The 19,518-nt window shown below is 42.5% G+C and overlaps 1 protein-coding gene across 3 annotated transcripts; it reads right to left on the reverse strand.

Moving 5' to 3' along the window:
- Positions 1–5,642: 5,642 nt before the first annotated feature.
- LOC116767105 (neurexin-4) lies at positions 5,643–19,460 on the reverse strand. 3 transcript variants are annotated; one of them, XM_032657280.2, is made up of 25 exons: positions 19,251–19,460; positions 19,053–19,166; positions 16,899–17,095; positions 16,513–16,654; positions 16,228–16,431; positions 15,923–16,089; positions 15,468–15,644; positions 14,914–15,075; positions 14,324–14,540; positions 13,910–14,054; positions 13,291–13,397; positions 12,952–13,080; positions 12,307–12,510; positions 11,553–11,732; positions 11,190–11,327; positions 10,908–11,044; positions 10,664–10,815; positions 10,375–10,571; positions 9,787–9,927; positions 9,324–9,503; positions 8,858–8,991; positions 8,237–8,447; positions 7,783–7,917; positions 7,499–7,590; positions 5,643–7,076 (listed from the first exon to the last, which is right to left on the reverse strand). In XM_032657280.2, the coding sequence occupies exons 1-25, from the start codon at positions 19,315–19,317 to the stop codon at positions 6,978–6,980; spliced, it is 3,828 nt and encodes a 1,275-aa protein (XP_032513171.2). In that variant the 5' UTR covers positions 19,318–19,460; the 3' UTR covers positions 5,643–6,977. The 3 variants fall into 3 exon arrangements, with proteins under 3 accessions (XP_032513171.2, XP_032513172.2, XP_032513173.2); XM_032657281.2 differs by lacking the exon at positions 16,899–17,095 and adding an exon at positions 17,375–17,571 and having other exon boundaries at positions 19,251–19,458; XM_032657282.2 differs by lacking the exons at positions 19,053–19,166; positions 19,251–19,460 and adding an exon at positions 17,375–17,512.
- Between the last annotated feature and the right edge of the window lie 58 nt (positions 19,461–19,518).

Genomic DNA, 19,518 nt, shown 5'->3' on the forward strand with positions numbered 1-19,518 from the left:
GTGTTTTATACCTATCACTACAAGAACATTAGATATTAAACAATACAATTAAACATATAACAGTGGAATAACACAGACAGACATTGTATAAACATACATCTATATATTAAATAAGAGCCAGTCATGTTTTAGTCGGAATGTTATTTTCACTTCATTAACCTGAACCATTCATTTCTTTTGACAACAATTTATCTGGATATATTTTTTTCCAAGTTAAAGTAAAAACGCCGATGAAGGTAGGGTACATTAATCTTATGTTTCGGAGGCTGTCGGTCCAGTCTTTCAGGTAGCTTTATCTGAGTACGAAGTAAAAAGTAATCGACGGAAGGAATTAATGTCCCGTCACTAACTTCGGACGTCGCCTCTGACTTTTAAAAATCTCTCTTTCTTAATTTTTACATCATTTCAAGGTGTTATATATTTAGTGTTGAAAGTTAACTTATCGATAGAATAATTACTTTATGCGATCCTTGAAATATTGTTCATTTAGCGCAAATCTGTTTTGATCGTTCTTATTTTATACAGATACTTACAATGATAAAATATTTTGTTCAATTAAGTCTAATCAAAAATTAAAAAAAAACAATATGAATACTAATCAAATTGTCAAAATTAATTGAAAATTATGAGATAAATATTGAACAATGTACTACAAAATAATTGTTAGAACAGCAAATGTGAATGAAACTTTCATTGTTGACGACATCGATAGCCCCCGTCCTGACATCCCTACACGTCTGCCAACCTATTAATAATTCGCGGTTGGAAAAGTTTTAAAAGTGTTTTCCTCCACCTTGTGTCGGCTCAACATTAATTACTTCGACCTGATGACGTTCGCCAAGAATAACTACTAAACACTTCATTATTTAATCAAATACACATTTTTAATATAAAAAGCATTAAATAGTTAATTTACGTTTCTTGTTTTTAATGCAAATCTAAATAGTACATTTGAACACATGTAAATATAGTATTTCCAAAGTTATTGAATAATATAAAAATATTAAAAAGCAGGTCCATTTCGCTGGTGTTTCCTTAATTTCCTCATTTACTTAATGTCACAAGCATTTCCTGGAGTGAAAATTAAATATACGCAAACCAAATACTCCCGTGGACGAAATTAGGTAAATCAAACCTTATTTCGTTGCACTAAGGCTGTATTCGTCGGTATTTGTGGTGTTGTAAGCATGCGGCGTGGTTGTGACAGTTTTGGCGAGGTGCTCTGGAAGGTGTCAATGGGATCTTAAAGTTATAAGAAACCAGGAGAATTCATTGTTCGAACAATTTCGAATGAGAATCAAAAAAATACGTTTGATATTTCAATGAAGTGTAATTCTGTGAGCTAACGACAACAAACGTTGAGTAAATGTTTTCATTAAACAATTAAAACTGTCATTAATAATTATGATTTTGTTTTTTGTTTTTAGTTGTTTTTAAAACAAGGTAACCTCAAAGTTCAAACTTTAAAAGAAGTAATGGAATGCTATCTCAATTATAACGTGTTTCTTACTTCAAGTATTGTTAGCCAAGTATAAATAAAAAAAATCTCAAAAATCAAAGATCACTCACGGTTATTCTAAAGCTATGTTTCGACATATATTATGCTATAATATATCTTCTAATCTAATGTAAAATTGTATTTTATTCCAAAGTTAGTAGCGTATATTCCCAAAAGCAGAAACTTTTTTCTTCTATCAAAGTTTAGATGACTTAAAAAACTGCAAACTACATAAGGTAGCCATTTTGCGTCCATCAAAACAGTCGCCTGAAGCGCTTCCGGCCGCTAACAACATCCTGCAGCGAGTTTCGAAGTTTCTTGAAGTTCGCGAAGCAGGTGCTCGTTTCGGATAAAAATTTCCACCTTTTGTTGGCGAAATCTTTTATGAGAATAAGTTTTAAGATGGATCTGTTTTATGGAGAATTATTGTCGCTCAAGTAATACGCCGAGGGAAAGTTTAACGCTGTATTTTCAGAATTTTATCACCCTTCAAGATATTATGTTTAAATATCTTATACAACCGTTGAACAAGTTTGGAACATTATTTCATATTTCTTGAAGTAGATCCTTATATGGTTGATTGATATTTATAAAATATGAATTGTCACTGCGGCAGTAAATACCGATTTTATAAAAAAGCCTCTTCTCTAAAACGTCGCGCTAGCCCGTTCAATGTTAATTAAACAGTTATGGTAAATAATTTGCACTGAAAATCAATTACCAGTGTGAAGCGATCGAGACAGACATTCATCTATCAGCTATCATAAGGCTGGCTTTACTCTAATCTGACGTCTGTACATTAAACAACAATTTAGACTCAGGTATTATAATAAATCTTCCGTTTCACCCCAACCCACCCGCACCCGTTCGATACTTCATTGATTGGAGTAAAATAGACATTATTGTGTGGCGATAAGATCCTCGATGTTTCAGTAATTGCGTGTTATGGCCGGGGCAGGCCGGGGCAGGCCGGGGCAGGCCGGTGTATGGCAGGAGATATTAATCCGTCAGATCGTGATTAGATTCGGTGGCACGGACTAATATATTCGAAGGTGTCAAGTTTAGTGATGTATTGTGTATTAGCGATAACTGTTCAAACAACCTACAGAGTATAACTAAATATTATTTATTTAATCTTTCTCTCATTAAATTATCTGTTATTTAAATATAATAGAGTAATTCATATATTTAGCAATCTATTGTTAGTATAAATTACGATTCTAGTTGTAGGAAATCTCCGTGTTTTATTTTAGTGTTGCTTACAAGGCGACCCTCATAAAACATCGATATATCGATAATCAGGTAAGTCCACGGCGTCTCTGCGAGACGTCGATAGACTCGGTTCGTGCCGCGGCAAGCGCCCGCTGTCTTAGTAACACCTTCGCTAACCAATAACTTATATCGAAGTAACGTTCCCCGTCGCAAGCTTTAGGCGTACCTATACCTAGTTTATATTACAATCACAGTACATATATCGGAAACAAACTACAAATGTTCTCTATTTATGCCGGTATTTAACAAAAAACTTTTAAAAAATATAATTCGAGTACTTAAGTATATACCTCAATATACAAAAGAATGCTCTCAGCCGTAATGTTTTTCACAATGTTACCAGACTATATGATGAATATATTGCGTCAAATACATATCAACTAGTCAGAAGGTATTTGCGTACTTCAATGAAAACGAAAGTCACTACAACCTCCTTCGTCCTCTAACCTTATTTTCTATTGAAAGCAGTTGATAATGCAAAGCTGACAAAAGGCGGACAATAGACAAGTCCCGTCAGTAATCGGCTCAGACAGTCAGGTGGAGAGCGCTGTACAGCGTATTTTAATTTGCAACTAATTTCCGACGCTTAGCAGTTAAAGCGGATTGCAAAGTTGGTAATTACGGAAAAGTTCCATGAACTGTGAGCTTGAAGTTTTTTGGAATTTGAAAATTTTACGACAAATCGTCGTTCTAATACCGTCGCTGTCATAATCATCATTAACTTACACATAAACTTAGTTTATATGAACTCATTACCCCCGAATCGAAATCATCTCGTAATAAGGAGTCGTAATCAACATAATATAATCTATGTTATTATATATTCTGTATTGAAACCTGTACGCCCACAGAGAAACAAGTTTATTATAATTACAGATCTCGGTGGCTGTAGGTGTAACCTCTGCTTTTGATGTAACCCTGTAATCCCGCGAAATTATAGCGTTTGATTACAGACGACGCCATGACGCCGTACCTACGATCTGAGGTTCAATTAAGGTTACTGTTGACTCATTGAGGTGACTGAAATACTAATAATTCGTTTTTTAAATATCACCATTGTATTTAAGGAAAAGGATGAAGGAAGAGATGAAAGCCACTTACATCTTGTAAATTTAATTTAATAGTAAAAATATTAATCAAAAACGGGATCAATAAAAATATCGTGTAATCATGTAAATTTAAAATCACCTAGAAGATCTATTTAATTTATTTTAACTTATTGGATCAAAAGTTGACAACAATGTTAGAAAATGTTGTCTATACAAGTTGTATTATAAATGTATAATAAAGAAGTCATTATCTAATAAGGATTTTAGTTAATTTTCATAAAATATACTATGTCGTAATATTGACAAGTACCTACTTGAACACCTCAAGGGGCGTATCACGTACGAAACAGCTCAGTAGCGGCCAGCAGGTGTAAACAAACATTTATAAAGCTAACATCGTACTCTGGAGACCGACTGAACTACACGATACTGTTTCCTGTTATTCTCACAGACCTTCCGTTGCAATAAGCAAAATTGACTTAAATCAACACAAAACTAAGAACATGTTCAATTAAAATGTAAAATGATATTGCTATTTATTAATGTATAAATCTGAAGCGAGCTTAGTCGACCAAAAAAACGTTAACGTAGTCTTTAGTCCGAGATCGTTCCCCACTCGACGTGAGGAGTATCGGCGATTGAAAGCCGTTTAGACACAATCGCGCGCTAAGCACCTGTGGGCTGCACTTAACCCGTTTGCAAAGCGCTGACTACTTCGCCTCTTTTACGTGACAAACTAGGGATGCGATTCTGTATTCATGATTTAATGATGAAAATTTACTTTACTTGTATAGTACCAATAATTAAATATAAAAAATAATCATATTTCAGACGCTACAACGACTATATTCAACACAACTTAAATATTCGGTGCATAAATCAAAAGCACAAATGAATCTGTGTAATACAAGCCATAATCACTTATTGACGATAAATTAAAGTGCAGTTAATTACAAGCCAAGAGAAGCAACCCACTTAAGTACAGTAAATAATTTAACTCTAAATATATACCGAACAATTTTCAGCATATTCATATTTTATTAAATCGTAATATAAAAACAATCGACTATTTCGGCATCCCTATGTGTCGAGTGGTGTTGTGGCGGCGGCCCTCGAGCACGCGCCCGCGAGTATCGATATCGATACTGGGGCAGTGGGCCAGGTGCTGTCTCATGCCCGTTAGTGACACGAGAGCTGTTTTTTATGCAAGGTGAGCTGATCTGAATATTCTACAGCATTCGGTATTTAACAGCCATCTTGAAATGACAAACTAACGTCACAGCTTGTTATTTTGTCGTCATCCAAAAATGTAGTTGATTAAATTAAAACGTTTTAATAAAAAATATATATAAAATACTTAGTTATAATTCATTCCATAAATAAATACGTTTGATATTTTAGAAAATATTCCAGTATTCCAGTGGTGAATGAATCCAGAGCATACAATGAAACTATATATCGTGATCTCATTCCAGAAAATACTCCTTGTTTTATATTATAATGGTTGGCTTTATTCATAGTATTATACAGACAAAAATTTATTTCCTTCTAGTTAAAATAATATTTACAAGCGGCCATTTTCCCAGTCATCAATACGGGTATTTTCGTTTAATTTTCTCGGTAACGCGCCAGTTACTAACCGATTGTGATGACATTTAGCATGTTATAAAAGCCCAAAAGGAGCCTTATCGTGAGGATCTGAAGTGTTTAAAAAAATGAAGATGACCAAGTTTTAGTAAATTTCAATTTTATAAATTAATTAATTCTAAACGTGAACGTAAAAGGACTGAGCATCGCTGGGAGCATTAAAAATAAAACAAATATATTATGGAAAATTTATTGGTGATTTCAGTAGTAATAAAATAAAAACTCTACTCTCGAGCTCGCGACCGCGACGCCGACCTTGACCTCGTCCTAAGGCACGCGACAGACACACAGCTCACACATGCATACATCTCATACGGTTCATTAAGACACATGTACGGTACATATTCTCCAGCACGCCGCCGGGTCCGTGCTTGCCGCCTGACCGCTCTAGACATTGTAGTGACTTCATTATATATTTTTATAAATAATTATACGAAAAAAATTACATCGGTCCACCATAGAACGGTTCGTTGGATCGTTTCTCTCCCCTCCACCCGAGCGAGCAGGCGACACCGCAGACCAACTTAACGTGACCCCGAACGATCTACTTAACTACATCATCTATACACAATTAAAATTAATATAATATAAACTAAAACCGGCTTAGAAACAAATTTAGAGATATCTGGACGGAAAAAATAAAAAGCTCCGATAAAAGAAAAGATGTATAAAAAAATACTACATTAGTATCCGCGCTCAGTGTACCCCGGTCCTAGACCGACTACATGACACGCTAATGTGGGGCTTACTGAATAATAACGAAGCGATCCGACCTCACGGCGGGACCTGACACTTAATATATAAATGTGCTGAATTGGTGCGTTCGTTGATACTATGATATAAAGGTCGTTGACCTGGCTCGCACATATCTTGATGAGTTTTGTAATAAATGTAAACAGCGATTAAAGCGTCGCAAGCAGCCACGTGGCACTCGCGGGAGAAGTACGGAGCGACCGTCTGGATACAATTTAATATAATTGTCGCGTTTACTGTTATATGAGTTCTACACATACAAATATTATATAAAATTAAAATAGAGTGCTCATATAATCGAAAATAATATCTGAACTAGAAATATTGCGGTTTAGGTGACGCGTTAGTCGCGTTGAGTGACGGCTCGTGTCGGGCGACAACACATGTATATAGTGCAAGCCGTGCCATGAAGGCATGCGACGGCTCCACCACAGACGCCACACGTCTCCAGGATCGCCGCTCGCCGCTCGTATTGTTGTCGTATTGTCTTGTGTCGAGCGCTAATGAGGTTCAAGTGCTTGTGAATTTCAAATGGCGCCTGATGGTCTCCACGCCACCAGTGGCCGGCAGACGCCGTCAAGGCACTTCTGTGTGCGTTCATGTTACACTACGAGTGGTATCATACACTCTTACTATACCAAACTCGACCTCTCTTCTAATTATTCCAAGACAGATACGGTGAAGAGTGTTAACGTGCGACTTCCATATCATAGTGTCTCCTATTCCCTCCCCTCCCCTCCTCCCCTCCTCCTTCTCGTCTATATAAAGAACTCCCTCCGCTTGGTGACCCGGGCCCCCGTGGCGGCCGCCAGCGCGGCGTCGTCCGGCCCCGCCGCTCCCGCCGCCCCGCGCTCCTCCTGCCGCACACATTATAAGTTTATATTAACATTGCAACAAAATAATATATTTACTCTACGCCGCCTCTTATATGAGTCTCTATATTTGTCTATGTACAACTAATGAAATTTTAGTCTATGGAAACGTTACTCTGGCTATTTATTACTTATAAGAGTAGAACAGTGGGATTAAAATAAAGAGTGAAGGGAAGTCAGGGCTCAGTTCAATCAAACTATATGACTCCCTCGAGCTCGCGTCATCACTACATACGGAGAGTTAACAGTTCCTCATTCAGAAATCTGCTCACATTATATTATTAACGCAAGTCATTGACAGAGGAACTGAGAATAAGTTGTCTAAGAGTGATACTGTTGTGCTACGTCCGACAATAATATATGTGATCCCAACCTGTAGTAAAACACCAGTATCAGACAGATCGTACCTGTGTGAGATACTCTCCCTTGTGGCGGGACAGCGCCCTCACCAGCACCACGGCCACCGCTATCAGCAGCAGGAACACGAACGCCAGCACCGCTGGAATATAATAACCTGCTGTACACACTGTGAGGGGGGGCTCTACATTCGCTGGTCTAGCTACGTGTTGATCCTTGATGAGGTCTACAGTCTACTATACTGGCTCGCAAGTTAAATCCAAGCGATTAGAGCTGGAGAATCAGATATAACTATTATGAATAGGGACGGTGAATCCTCGTATATAGTCCGTACTGGCTAGTATGGCCTCGTCGGTCCGGTGGAAGTCGAGGTCCGCGGCGAGGTCGGCGGGCGGCGGCGGCCGGGTCTCCGGGATCACGGGCGGGTGCGTCACCGGCTCCACGCCACAGAAGTCCTCGTGCAGGGGACCTGGACACGCGAACATACTACGTACAGTCATTCCAATAAAGTTGCTTATACCATAAGAGCTCACAATTACTCTTTATTAAAAATGTGCCGCAAATTATCACTGGACTGATTCCAATACAACTCTTGCTGCGTAAAATTATTTTATCGGCACCCTCTTTTAGTCCATCGGAAACGAACTGAAAGTGCCAACTGCGGATGTACCTTTAGTTCCACGAGAAGACAATCCAAGCAGGATACATGTTGTAGTGTTCAGACAAACATAGTTTAGTGACGTCACATATAACAATCTGAACGTGAGTATAGTCTAGAGCCCGCTCACCGCCGATGCTCCTGACGTTGGGCGGCGGGTCCTGCTGGAACAGCAGCTTCAGAGGGTAGATGTCGTCGAACTCCACGCGACTGACGCAGCCCACGAAGCCCTCGGCCATGGAGTCGTTCCTGCCCACGTACATGTACTGGATGTTGTTGAACTGCGCGTCCGCAGACTCGCGGATGTTGAACTGGTACTCCTGGGTCTCATAGTTATCCACCTGGAAGTTGTCATGAACACTCAATGGAAATTTCATCATTTTGATTCTCCTTGAAGACAAAAAAATATTATATATACATACAATATCGGCCAAATTACTGTTATTTGATTAATCAATAATTAAGAGTACTTAATTTAAATTTAAAAAATTGAGTGTCGGTTGGTATAAGTAGAGGCGAGGGTAGAGAATAAAAACATTCTTTCTCGAGCCGTCGTAACGATCGGATAACTTTGAAGTAAGGGATTCGTCAAACCGTTTATGAGGTTACCTTCACCAACCTGCCAGCCTGACGGTACTCAAGAACTAAGGCATTGGTGACGTCACTTTTTTTAAAAACAATGCTGTGGTTCTAACTCCGACATATACTATATACATTAATATATCACGCTGCGCCAGTCCTCATCTCGTACCTGCAGCACCATGGTAGCGCCGCTGTCCTTCCTGGAGAGGCGCACGTCGTGGTACTGTCCCAGGCCGAAGTGCTTCCCCTCGAAGATGATCTCCTGCCTCTCGAACCCGAAGTCGAACACCACGCGCAGGTGACCTGGCGACAGACAAAATATATAATCTTCCATACGAGACATCTCTCACACAAATGTTTAGAGCTCGTCACCCCAAGTACGCGTCGTCTAACTACACACGGAGCGTTTCCAGTATTTATTATTAAAGTATTCCAGAAAAACTGGAGCCGTTCCGTCCTCGCATAACTTCGCGCCGCCCACGGGTACGAGCACCGATATAACAGATACATTCCGTAACATCGTTGTTCTGCGCTGTATTGTAATTCTTATTGCACACTATTCTTAAGCCGCTACATCAGTCTCAGCTTGTATACACACGCACACATAGATATTGATGTGAGCAATTGAGACGGACCTGAGTTGGAGACCATGAGCGTGAGGTACTCCCCGGATATGTTGGAGTAGAAGCCGAGCAGGAAGCCCTTGGGGTTGGTGGTGGTGAAGCCCACGCGGATCTTCTCGTTGATGGTGGAGCGCCACGAGCCCAGGAAGTCGTACTTCACCATGGAGTTGGGGCGGAGGTTGACGCCGATCTCTGACACACACACACTTGTATGACACTTGGACATAGTCATTATTTAAACTGAAACATTGTCGGTCTGTAGTGTAGATTTCAAAGTAATGTTAGTTTGTCAAAGTAGTAACTACAATCAGTATAAGCATTGCCGGAAGCGTTCTTTCTCTGATAACGGTCAATATTTCTAGTTCCAGTAAGACTTTTTTTTTTCTAAAAGCTCCAATGAATAAAACAACTTCTACTGCTTGTGATATCTGGAGGGTCGTATCATAGAAGAGGTTTCAAAGCATCGTATGTTCACCGTCAGCACAGATGGGGCCCTTGAAGGCGGTCCAGCGGCAGTCGCAGGAGTACGAGTCGTACCGCTCCAGACACGTGCCGTTGTTCAGACACGGCGACGACGAGCACTTGCCCACGCAGCCCTCCGACACGCCGTACAGACCTAGCAGGACGACCCACCATATTATTGATAGGAACATTTACGATCATTATGTTTGTTATATGTGAGAGGTGGCGAACGAGCAGATGGCCTATGTGATAGAAAGTAATCACGTCGCCCGTGGACATCCGCAACATAAGGGATGTTGCGGATGTGTTGCCGACCTTGATTGTGGATGAGGCAGAGCGGAGAGGAAAGGGCGGGAACAGCAAAGGGACAACCATCTCCCTCACTCATCGGCCGAAACGCAGTCATTTAAGACTACTTCGGCGCGAAGTAGTCTTAAATGGCTGCGTCTTCTGTGAGAGGACGGTGCTTCCCGGGTCGAGCCAGCATATGTTCCAGCTGCAGTTACTTGACCACAACTAGGCTCTACCACCTCTCAATACCAAATCTCAAATGTATATGTATGTTCCACCAGCGTCGGTATGGTTTGTAGGCTAGTCGCACCTCTCCTGGCGTGTCCCCGCAGGTCCACAGGCCGTCCGTTCAGTAGGAGCGCCCTCATGCAGCCCACGAACCCGTCCTTCCTGTCGAGGCTGGCCCCCAGCACCAGCGGGGTGGCTAGCTGGAGGGCGCGGACCGGTTCCTTGGCCGTTCGTATCTCGTTCTTCAAGGCTCCGTCCACAACCACGCGGGCCTCCTTCCTGCATCATAAGCGTTATTATTATCACTTGCTTTCTCCTCAATATTCATCAGGCTGTGTGTCAGTTCGTCGACCAGTATAAGATGAGCTCACCTGTTCCTCTCGATAGAGACGGAATGCCACTGGTCGTCGGCCAACCGGTTGCTGGTCTCCACGGAGACCCCGAGGGGCGTGTCCCCCACCTGGAACTGGAACTGCAGCTGGTCTCCGCCGATTATTGACAGCTTTATATAGTCTTGAGTGCCCTGAATAATTATTGAAACTGATATTGTATAGGCCATAGAGGAACGGATCCATAAATACGAGAAGGAAGATAATTGTGAAATATTAATATCACCTTCGAATGTAACAGGACAGCGTTTTCTTTAGTGGTCCGGAATTCAAAGTAGATGTCTCCACTGTGACCCAGGTCGAAGGTCGGCAGGGTGATGACCGCGTCCGAGATACGGAACGTGACGGCGTTAGAGAACAGGTCTGGGAACAAACATTCATTGTACAGATTACTTCACAGTTATTCCAAAGGGCGAAATATCATTTATCATGTACCAAAGAAATACAATAGCGAAAAACTTTTTCTTAATAGAGATCCCAGCCAGAACGGATATGATTTTAGCCGTACCGTCTCCCTCGCACAGCAGGGGTCCCAGCGAGTACCTCCCTATCTTCTCGTCGAGGTGGCTGCCCGTGTCACCGAAGCGAAGTTGCTTCACCGGCAGGAACTCCTTCTCCGTGATGTCTCCGCCGTCAGTTTGAAACTCTGTACATAATCAGTCACTGGCTGTAGCAACACAACTCACGCAGATGATAAGGTCTTATCTTTATCACGATTTGAAAGAGATACAAGTGTATATCTTAGCTCACCCTGGTCTTAGCAGAATGACGCTACCTACATTATATTATACAACTGTTCTTATCACAAAGGACCCTTGTCATATGTATGGGTGAAGTAGGCCTATGAACACATAGAGCCTCGTATATTTACCGTCGTGAGGCATGGGCGAGTGCTCGGCGTCACAGTTGCACCACTTGGTAGGGTCGAGACACGTGCCGAGCACCCCGCACTCACACATGCGGGATCCTGGCTGCGCCCCCGCCCAGTAGTCCATCCGCTGCCCGCTGCGAGACACCCACCACGCGAACGGCTGGAACGTGGCCTCCTCGCCTGGAGGACACACGACGGATACACACACGAACACACAGGACAAGCTTACACAGCAATACGAACATACTGTGGCCTTTGTGTGTAACAGTTTAGAAATTCATGATTCCCTGAATCCTTGCATAAAGTACAAAATTGTGAGTCTGACATTGAGATACTTGCATGAAAATCAATTTCGGCTTGTCTTTTCTGTAGCTCCTAATTAAATAACATTTTTTTTTCCTAAAATGTAACAATACTAGTGTATTTAACACGGTGCCTTCAGGTCTGTTATCAAGCAACAAGGAGGGATGTTAGACATTACTTTAATCAAATATGACACGTAACGTTCACTACATAAAGACTAGTATGCAATAACCCTGCCTGCCTTAGCTACATTTTATTACCGGTACAAGCAAAGCAAAAGTGTTCCGTTTCACTCGCGAATTTGATTACTTTACATGTCCTAACATTTCGCGTGCTTTTCATCGGTCGTGGTCACGGACGATGTACAAGCGTCTGCCTTTCCGAGTGTCGTGAGCTTAATTGACATGTGTTAACATTTTCATGACACAATGACCGGCATGACGTCACTCACTGGGCGAATTGAGCAGTCTGGAGTGTCGGCACATGTACTCCAATCGCTGGCTGCACGAGTGGCTCCTGTTGAGCAGCGCCTCGAGCTGCGGCCGCGTTGCGTCGTACGTCACGTCCTGCCTGAAGCTGCCCGCCTCCTGGAAGCCGTCCACCTGCGTGCTGGACACCGCCGAGTGCTGCACCGACGTTATGATGCGACCGTCCGCTGGAAACACACGTGGCGCGGTTAGCATTCACACGCGAACGACACCGACAAGGGGGCGCCGAGTTTGAATCGAAAGAACTAAATTCACTCTCAGTACGGCCACGTTAAGAACAATCTGATAGTTGACAAACCGCAGCTGAGATCCCTTTAACACAAGTAGCAACATCGCCTCCTCACACGCGGTGCTTGTTTGAATCAAATATGGTTTTAATAAAAGCATCCTATACCACACAGTCTGCTCGCTTCGAGGTTGAATAAAACGACGATTTATTCTTCATCCGTCTGTGTTACATCTACGGTTACAATGTGCGGACGTGATGGATGTGACACTATGTGATTACAATACCAACAGGCAGAATTTAAAATACAAGTCATCCGAGTAACTAACCTGAGGGAGGTGATATTAGCCATGTGTACTGGAAAACAATAGTGTAATATTACCGTAGAAGTGGCAGGTGGCGGGGAAGGGCGGCAGGGGACCCGAGCCGTCCACGTCCAACAGCACCCGGGTGGAGCGCCGCCCCGTGGCCCCCGACCACGCGTACGCCGCACACGACACGGGGTGGATCGCTGCACAGACACACTCACTCACTCTCATCGTACAGAGTATAGACACACGCTCTAATGGAGCATGTGTACATATGTCATTGTCATTAAGGTTGCACTCCTACAAGATTGCTTGTTAACATTCTTAACACAGCCTCAATAGGCGGGGTTGTGTTAAGAATGTTTCAGCGTCACACATAACCTCCAGCTCGTCTACTCTAGACTTGTACTAACACGTGTGGCAGACGGCGCCCGCGTAGCCGGTGTCGGTGCAGTCGCAGGCGAACTCGTCCGCGCTCTGCGTACACACGCCGCCGTGCTCGCACGGGTTGGGGTTACACCTGCAACACGACACGCACGCTCACGCTCGGGGTACACGGCGTCATAATCGTTACAACTCATCAACACCACTACACTCACGAGATTATTATATTTTCATTGTAAAACATTGTTTTTTTAATTTTCGTCGCATTTTAGCACGTCTGTGGGCGGCTACGGGTAGGATAGGTGAGGTGAGAAGGACAGAAACGAGGAGAGCAGATGCAATATATTTACATTAAAACACACCCGAGGGAGCTCCACAAATTTCAATACAATCTTTCCTCTTATACATCATTAATTTTTGACCGCGATTTCTTTCGCGTGGATTGGTTCATTACGTTGAGAAAGGAATAAAGACATTCCTTAGACATACTAATGGTGACCGCCAGCGACATCTGTGTGTCATGTGACTCCCCCCGCGGGAACTTCACGGTGTTTAGGGGTAAATAACATATCTGATTGCCGAGTGACGTTACTGGAGAGATTCAACAAAAACTATTAATAGATTGTACGTGGCTATCCCGACCCCCACCTGTCTATCATGTGGCAGGCGTCAAACACGAGTTCGTCGGGGCAGCAGTACTCCTCGCGCGTCCAGTCCGTGGGCGAGCGGTAGTTGCCGTCCACGGCCAGCTTCCGCATACAGCCCACGAACCCACGGGGCGGCGCCTTGCCACCTGGAACGAGCAACAATCAAATCACCTCCTCTATGGATTATCTACGACGACTTCCCAAATGATCTCGTATTGTCTAGCATGTGGTGTTAGGAAAATATCTTAAATAACCGGAAGGAACCTCTCTTACACTGGTCAGAACAGACTGGTCTGCGTTATTGTGACGTTTCAATGCACAATACAAACAAAAGAGATCCCTGTATGTGAGGGAGCATCAATGCGGACCCATTTCTACTCTGCTAACGACGTGTTACAAGCCGCGTCCACTTCACCTGCTATGTAGTAGTAGCCCCCGGTGAAGAACTTCATCTTCTTGCTGGTTCTGACGGCCCTGTAGTTGAGAGACAGGGTGAGGCTGTCCTGGGCCATGGTCAGCATGAGAGCGTGCCAGCGACCGTCGTTGAAGGTGTCCTCGAAGTTGTCCAGCTTCACCTTGGGAGACCCCTCCGTGAACAACTCCACCTTCACCTTGCCCTCCTCAAGGAACACCTGGCGTTAAGAGTTACAAGAGGAAACGTCATGAATGACCTCGCTTAGTGCCATTAATGTATGTGTTTGATTTAACAGATACGTTAACCGAGCGTCCGCGACATCTGCCGGCTGTGTCATGTGACTACACACTCAATACAAGGCTATGATGTATTTCGTGCTATCCACGCGGAATGAAGAAAACAATTATAGCTAATATCTTATTGTGATGTCCGAGCTACATTATTGGAAAGTTACATAAAATCAGTGCGGCGTGTTCAAACATCATCTAACTTCCACCGTTACAATATCAGTAGAACCACCTCACATATCGTGACAAAGAGCTCCAGTTTAATACAGTGAGCGAGCCACTGTGGCACGACTCTCTCCTCACCTTGACGTATCCTTCACTTTTAAACTGATGGTATATGAGCAGTCCGTGGTGCTCGTACGTGCGGAACTCCAGCGACACGTTGAGCACGCCGCCCCCGCCGTAGCCGCGCAGCTTGGCGTACGAGCCCTCCTTCAGGAAAGTGATCGGCACGACCGGCGGCTCCTGCCGGGCAAAGACGGGCACGGTTCATAATGACACACTCAGACAAACGGCAGACAATTTTGTTTTTGAAGTTTAAGTTCGTCTTTAAACTAAAGATAGAGAATGTATTGTATAAGATATAAAGTTCTCTGCTTCTACGACGGCTCAGCCTGCGTGACGATCAGCTCGCTGCTGTGTTGAAATAAAGCCGATACCTATATCCTGCACCCCATCTCTCTCCACAAGTCCGCGTCAATCATTAGTTTAGCCATAAGTGGCAAAAGTCAGAAAGTTACTTTTAATAAATAAATTCCCTTCAAGGTCGACACGGCACTCTGAGTACAATACAAGATCTGCAGATTTCGTATAATAATTTAGAATGTCGGCCTCCTTACAGCGGCGACATAACTTACAGGGCAGGAATACAGGGTGTTGACTTTCTGATACTTGAAGGGCTCCGCGGCCTCGTACCCCATCTTGAGCTCCTGGATGACGTTGGTGGCGTTCAGATACATGTTCTCTATACACCCTGTGAAGTTCTGTGTCACCACCAGACCCTCTTGGAAATTTGGCACCCCGCCGATATAAATCTGAGAAATAAAACAGTTCCCACTCGTTGAATATTAATACTTTTACATTCTGTACACTGTGACAGCTAGCCAGACCTTCAAACGGGTCTTCGTCCGCGTGACATTTTATTGGGGAGTAAAAATTATGTCAATTGTCATTAAGAAATATATGAAAGAACCTCAAGAGAATATCTATTAGTATACAACCCCACGTCCGGCAACCCCTTGTGGCCATATCAACCGGTTGAAAATAATTTTATACATTTCGAGTGTAGTTTGTGTGAGTGTGTGGTACAGACCGCTCTGTTGAGGTTGAGTCGGGAGAACTCGCCCTTGATCCGCGCCCTCATGACCACGCGGTCCACCGAGAACACGAGGTCGCGGCGGGCGCGGGACACCAGCGCGTCGTGCCAAGTGTTGTCGTCCAACAAGCTGCCCGCCGACAACGACGTCGCCTTCCCCGACCCTGAGCAGTGACCGACCATCGTATAGTGAGTCATACAGGGCGGTATCATTGGAGATTCTAATATTGAACCATTAGAACCGAACTACGAACGGAGTTGTCATAGTGACCAGACACGGAGAAGATCGAGAATGTCCTCACCGAGGTCTATGTTGAGGACGAGGCGGTTGTCTCGGAGCTGCAGCGCGAGGTAGTCGCCCTGGGTGCCGCGAGAGTATAACAGCACGCCGGAAGCGGCAGAGGTCTTGAACCGGAAACGGATGGCCTCGCGGGAGGAGGACACGGGGGAGCGAAGCAGGTCCATACGAACCAGGGACGACCCGTTGAAGAACAACGTATCAGCAACTGGGAATATAAACAACCCACGTCACTATACATAGCTTCACCTAAGATTTCTCCCCCTCCAAGGTGTGCCAAGTATTTTACCATAATCACACCCGTACAGCTCGACCCTCATGGATATCTTGTCCCTCCACCTCATGGGATTGATCCTGATGTACTGAGCTATGATAGGAACGTCGAACTCGTTCTTGACTACAGTGTTGCCATCATGGTTGCCTTCGAACATCTACAACCATAATGATACTCATATTAAATACTGTATCACGTACTTTACGAAAATTATAAATTATATTTTTTTACAAAGTCACATACTATTTACAACATGACACGGAAATAACGTAATATTTACAAGAAAAGAAAAAACCAGTTAGCCATTGAAAGAGTACATACAGAGACACGGTCTAGATCACCATTCCATATAAAATAAAAAAAGTGTTAATATATTAGTGGTGCGAGTAGTGTCGCGTCACCTGCGTGTAGCCGTCCGCGTCAGCGACCGCGGTCCAGGTCTCACCGTCATCGGAGTACTGTATCATGTACTCCGAGACGTACTCGTCGGTGGCGAAGCGCCCCCTGGTGGCTACACCGCGCAACTCTCTCCGTGAGTGTAGATTGATCGTCAGGTGCTGGTAGTAAGAGCTCTCGACCGTCGTCCATGCTGATTTTCCTTCACCAATGTTAGCGCTACTTGTTAGTCGATGGTGGCTACTCTTATGTTTGTTAATGTCTATATACTCGATATTGTTAAACGTCTCTATTGACCAGTTAAAACTTCATCCCCATAAACTAATAAGCTAATATTGTAACTACAGAATATAAAGAAATATAAAAATAACAATACATACTATATCAACTTCCAAAACCAAATAGAAAAGTGCAAAAAAGCTTCCAAACTACGGCATGCGAGATTATGACGTACTAGACATTAGTCGGTGTCAACATTTACCTTAACTTCGCCCCCCGGCGCTTTGTACATGACATAATCGAGTCCATTAGTACCGTAGCTAATGTGATACTCCTGAACGAACTCCTGCGAGTGTTGCCGGCCCTGTGTGGCCACCCGGGTGATGTTCTTCACCGTCCCCAAGTCTATGATCAGCTGCTGATCGAAATCGTTCTCTGATGCTGTCCACGCGTTCAAACCTTATCGAAATTTGTTCAGTTACTAGGGACCTTCGGCTTTCATCGTTCATAGAAGACCGCGATGTCGGTTAATAATACGACACACTTCACTTCCATAAATTTTATTGTCTCATTCAGAATAATACCAACCCAATGTATAACAATAGAAATAACGAATTATGCTTAAACAGACTAAAAATATTAATTAAAACAAGAACACCTTGTTCCTTAACACAGCAAACAAAACAAACAAAAAAACTTATATGTTTTTAACATCTTTAGTGAGAAAGTTATTTGCGAAAATGACATCTGGTTCGACAAATGGTTTAGCTTCCTTGACAATTTCATCAAAAGATAATAAGTCGTACACAGCAGGTGCTATAGATTCATCCTTGACCTGGAGTGAAGTGGCCACAGCATGTTTCTCATCCAGCAAGGTCTCTTCGAACCTCCAATCGGATTTCAGCACATTATTCACATACAAGTTTGTGTCTGTCACAATTTGTCCTACTTTCAATGGTGATTTAATGTCAAAACTTATTTTATGGAGCGCTACAGTTATACCGACTCCTATATTCTTTACGTAACTCTCTTTCAAGCACCACAATCTGTAAAAACATGCGATCTGCTGAGCTTCCGTGGGACAACTGTATATAGTCGACCATTCATGATCAGACATTTGTCTCTTCATGAGTCGAAAGAACTCTGACAAGTTTTTATTTGCTGGTGGTTCTATTTTCATGGTATCAACACCAATATTCTGTTTAGTGCTACCAGCTAGAACAACATAATCTCCCTGATGTGATACATTGAAGTAAGCTGGAATGTCGCCAGCACCTATGAGATATGGCTTCCTGTGTTCGTCCCTTCCAAATCTAATATTTTCATAAGGAATGTCCAGCATCAGATGAACACATCTCCGTAACATGAGACGTCCTACAAGTGATGATTTTGCATCATCTTGGAATACAAATCTTGATATTCTGTGTTTTTCTTCAGTCTGTATATATCTGGAGGCAGATATTAATTCATTGAGTGTCGGTTTCCAATCTTTGGCATTAAAAGCCCATCTTATGTTGACCCTGTCCATTTTCATAGTATTCTCTCTGGATATATGAGTGTTTAAAGTGCTCCGAATTGTATAAATTATTTTAGTTGGAGTGTTGACCTGTTGAGGAATAATCCTATTTCAGGGTCCCTTATGCAAAACATTAACTTTTTCTCCATAAGGCTGAACAAAGAACACACAATTGCGAATCATGCAAAAAATAATACTAATAACATAACAAACTTATCTAAGAACTCATTGCTAATTGAAAAGAAAAAGTGACTGCAAAACAATCATACTAACATAACAGAGGAAAACTATAAAGGAAACTTTGAAATATATATAATTTAGAATAATATTTTACAAATACAAGCAAGCGCTGATAATTCTAAATAAGATTTAAAAACTAAAATATAGCTATACACTAAAATATAGCATATGTAATGAATCTTACCAAGCAACTTTGCATTCTCAGGTCCTCTGTCTCTCAGACTGGAAGTAGCGGTGAGTTTAGCTCCCTCGATTAAAGGCTCATTACATTCGTAGTCGTAATAATATCTTGCTAATTCTTTAAAACAATTACAATGAATATGTGAGTCTAAGTAACTTCATATGTAACGATATTTATTTGAATATAAACTATAAGACTCACCTGCTTTAGTACAAGAAAGAGTGTAGCAAAATAGCAAAATATTATAAAACACGGAGTAGGTCATCATAATTTCATATTTATTTAATCGATTAAGTTACTAAAAGTACAGTATCAGTCAAAAAATGAAAAAGATTTTGGAGATTTGTTTGATCATTACGTTCGGCGTTGTCACAGTGTCACATTTATAAAGCCGGACAACACCCAAGTGCGTTTCCTATGCCAACGAATTTCTAACAATATAACTTTTTAAGCACGTTATTGGTCCATT

Source organism: Danaus plexippus, chromosome 10 (assembly GCF_018135715.1).
Source record: "Danaus plexippus chromosome 10, MEX_DaPlex, whole genome shotgun sequence".
NCBI classification, from domain to species: domain Eukaryota; kingdom Metazoa; phylum Arthropoda; class Insecta; order Lepidoptera; family Nymphalidae; genus Danaus; species Danaus plexippus.

Bases quoted from the DNA above. Each gene is read 5' to 3' on its own strand.
- LOC116767105 (XM_032657280.2), bottom strand. From the start codon at position 19,317: ATGATGACCTACTCCGTGTTTTATAATATTTTGCTATTTTGCTACACT. The intron at 16,655-16,898 runs GTGACGCGACAC...TTATGGTTGTAG, and splicing joins ACGCGGACGGCTACACGCAG to ATGTTCGAAGGCAACCATGA. The intron at 7,918-8,236 runs GTGAGCGGGCTC...TCGCGTGTCCAG, and splicing joins CAACGTCAGGAGCATCGGCG to GTCCCCTGCACGAGGACTTC.